Source organism: Pristiophorus japonicus, unplaced genomic scaffold, assembly GCF_044704955.1.
Source record: "Pristiophorus japonicus isolate sPriJap1 unplaced genomic scaffold, sPriJap1.hap1 HAP1_SCAFFOLD_813, whole genome shotgun sequence".
NCBI classification, from domain to species: Eukaryota; Metazoa; Chordata; class Chondrichthyes; family Pristiophoridae; genus Pristiophorus; species Pristiophorus japonicus.
The window spans coordinates 126,883-130,416 of record NW_027254733.1 but is presented as its reverse complement, the minus strand read 5'-3'; the positions used below and the strand labels follow the sequence as shown (position 1 = coordinate 130,416).

General features: G+C 51.5%; 1 protein-coding gene across 1 annotated transcript in view; it reads right to left on the bottom strand.

Annotated features, from left to right (window-relative positions):
- LOC139257285 (contactin-5-like) overlaps positions 1–129 on the bottom strand; it is a gene marked incomplete at both ends in the record, with an annotated part of 62,052 nt that extends 61,923 nt beyond the window's left edge. The window contains one exon of the mRNA XM_070874422.1: positions 100–129. Coding sequence (XP_070730523.1) covers positions 100–129 — 30 coding nt within the window. The remainder of the gene's footprint in view (positions 1–99) is intronic.
- Between the last annotated feature and the right edge of the window lie 3,405 nt (positions 130–3,534).

The following is a 3,534-nucleotide window of genomic DNA, read 5'->3' as shown; positions in this document are numbered from 1 at the left end:
GACAGAGAGAGAGAGAGAGGGGGGGAGAGAGAGAGAGAGACAGAGCGACAGAGAGAGAGAGAGAGGGAGAGAGAGAGAGAGACAGAGAGAGAGAGAGACAGAGAGAGAGAGAGAGAGACAGAGAGACAGAGAGAGAGGGAGAGAGAGAGAGAGAGAGGGGGGGAGAGAGAGCGAGAGAGAGAGAGAGACAGAGAGAGAGAGAGAGAGAGAGGGAGAGAGAGAGATAGATAGATAGAGAGAGAGAGACAGAGAGAGAGAGAAAGAGACAGAGGGAGAGAGAGAGAGAGGGAGAGAGAGACAGAGAGAGAGGGAGAGAGAGAGAGAGGGAGAGAGACAGAGAGAGAGACAGAGAGTGAGAGAGGGAGAGAGACAGAGAGTGAGAGAGAGAGAGAGACGGAGAGAGAAACAGAGAGAGAGAGAGATCGAGAGAGAGAGAGAGACAGAGAGAGGGAGAGGGAGAGAGAGAAAGAGACAGAGAGAGAGAGAGAGAGAGAGAGACAGAGAAAGAGGGAGGGGGAGAAGGAGAGAGAGAGAGAGAGAGAGACAGAGCGAGAGAGAGAGAGCGAGAGAGAGAGAGAGACAGAGAGAGAGACAGAGAGAGAGAGAGGGGTGAGAAGGAGAGTGAGAGAGAGAGAGAGAGAGAGAGACAGAGCGAGAGAGAGAGAGAGACAGAGAGAGAGAGAGTGGTAGACAGAGAGAGAGAGAGGTAGACAGAGAGCGAGAGAGACAGAGAGAGAGAGAGAGACGGAGAGAGACAGAGAGAGAGAGAGTGGTAGACAGAGAGAGAGAGAGAGAGGTAGACAGAGAGCGAGAGAGACAGAGAGCGAGAGAGACGGAGAGAGAGAGAGAGAGAGAGAGAGAGACGGAGAGAGAGAGAGAGAGAGAGAGGGATTGATAGAAAAGGTGGTAGGGAGGGAGAGAGGGAGAGGGAGAGAAATGGTTAGTGGAGGAAGTAGAGAGGAGAGGCATGTGTTCGTCGATCCAACACACACAGGGCCGGAATCCACAAGATCACGGCCTGCCTGGATCCTTGTTAAGTCCTGACTCTAATGTACTGACCTACACGAGACACAGGCTGAAGTCCAGGTCACTCAGGACCTGCACCTTTAATTCCAGCTCTCCAGTGCTGCACTTGCCCGACACCTCCCTTTATATACCTCAGTGGGACAGGTATGGAGTGTCTCCTGCAAGTGCACCCCTGGTGGTAAGGTCTGCTTATTGTTACAGGTCATATCCAGTTACAGTCATGTATAGCATGGTAAGATCCCGTTATATACAGCAACGTGAGATACATGGCAAGTCCCGAAGTACCGACCCTCCCTCTCCCCACCCCTCCTTCCCTCCCTTCATCCCTGTCACTTCCGTCCCCTGTCTCCCCTCCCCTCTCCAGCTCTCCCCCCTCATTCCTCCGTCTCCCTCCCTCCCGCTCCCCTCCCCTCCCTCTCCCCCTGTTATGTATGCAAGAAAGGTTCAAACTGAGCACTGTTTAACGAAGCAAGGTACAACCTTGGCTCTGCTTTATTTAGGCCCAAAGCGCCTGACTCTCAAAGTGGCTGGCCTTTTATACCAGAGCAGCTGCTCAGTGGCCTCCAACAATGGCACCATCTGGTGGCTACAAACATCATGTACATGCATGACACCCGCCTCACCTCCCTCCCCCTCTCTCCTCCCTCCCTCTCCCCCGACCCTTCCTCCCTCTCCCTCCTTCCCTCTTGTCATGTATCTTACATTATTATATATAACTGTATCCCAACAAGCTATACATGACTATAATAAGATATGACCTGTAACCACCAGCATACCTTACCACCGGGGGTGCACTTGCAAGAGACAGGTATATAAGGACAGGTCTCAGGCAAGTGCAGCACTCCAGAGCTGTGAAATAAAGGTGCAGGTCCAGAGTGACCTTGACTTCACGACATGCCTCGTGTGAATCTGTACTGAGGGGACAGGACTTTACAGTGGCGACAGGTTACGGGATTACAGAATCCACAGAATGGCGAACAACGGATCAGATGAAAAGTACAATGCGGGAGACAATTGGGAGGACTTTATAGAAAGGCTCCAGCAAAGCTTTGTAACCAAAGACTGGTTAGGCGACGATAAGGCAGACAAGAGAAGAGCCCATCTCTTGACCTGCTGTGGCTCGAAAACATACGCTTTAATGAAGGATCTGTTGGCACCCGAGAACCCAGCAAGCAAGTCGTTTGAAGAGTTGAGCACACTGGTAAGAGACCACCTGAAGCCAGCGAGCAGCCTACACATGGCCAGACACAGGTTCTACAACTACAGACGCTGTGTGGGCCAGAGCATACCCGACTTCGTGGCGGAACTTTGGAGGTTGGCTAGTTTATGTGAGTTCTCCGATGAACTGAGGAGAGAAATGCTGAGAGACTTTTTCATTGAAGGAATAGGCCACGGAGGCATATTCCGAAAGCTCATAGAGACCAAGAACCTGACCTTAGAGGCAGCAGCACTGGTTGCACAGACATTCTTGGTAGGGGAAGAAGAAGCGAGGTTGATTTACAATGCAGGTACGACAACTAACGAAATATCGGAACAAGAAGTTCACAGCACTAAACAAGCTGCTACCCCCACACACCAGACAAAACCGGGAGAACAGGCTCTCGACAGCAGGCAGAAGCCACCAAGGGCCACAGGAACGGCCGTTCACACCTCATCAACCCACAATGCGAGCAATCAACTACAAACTGAGAGAAGCTCAAGAGAGATCAGCCAGACGCAGCTCATTCTTTGGGAACACTTTAAACAATGGAACAGGTTCTGTGCTGGAGGTGTGGGGGTGGGCACTCAGCAAGGGGATGTCAGTTTCAGCAGGCTGTTTGCAGAAATTGTGAATATACAGGGCATTTGGCACGCATGTACAAAAAAACGGCAGCTCGGCTGGTATACGAATCGGATGGGTCGGAAAGCGGACCAGAAGATGGTGGGGACAGTACCCAGGAGACCGATGTACAGCGGGTCAACACGATCAATGGCCGCTGCTCCTACAACAGGACGCCTCCGATAATGATGAGGGTCCTACTCAACGGGATATCTGTCAACATGGAGCTGGATACGGGAGCGAGTCAATCTCTCATGGGCACTCAACAATTTGAACAACTGTGGCCGCATAAAAGAGACAGACCAAAACTCACAAGGGTCGACACCAAACTAAGGACCTATACCAAAGAAATCGTACCAGTCCTCGGCAGCGCCATGCTCTCTGTCACACACAAAGGGACATTGAACCGACTTCCCCTCTGGATTGTCCCCGGAGACCCCCCAGCCCTGCTGGGGAGAAGCTGGCTGGCAAAACTAAACTGGAAATGGGATGATGTCCATGCCTTGTCATTAGAGGAACGGACCTCCTGCTCAACAGTTATAAAGCGATTTGAACAGCTCTTTCAGCCAGGTGTGGGCACTTTCAAAGGGGCTAAAGTCAAAATCTACATTACACAGGATGCTAGACCGGTCCATCACATGGCCAGAGCTGTACCCTATGTGATGAGGGAAAAGATTGAACACGAACTA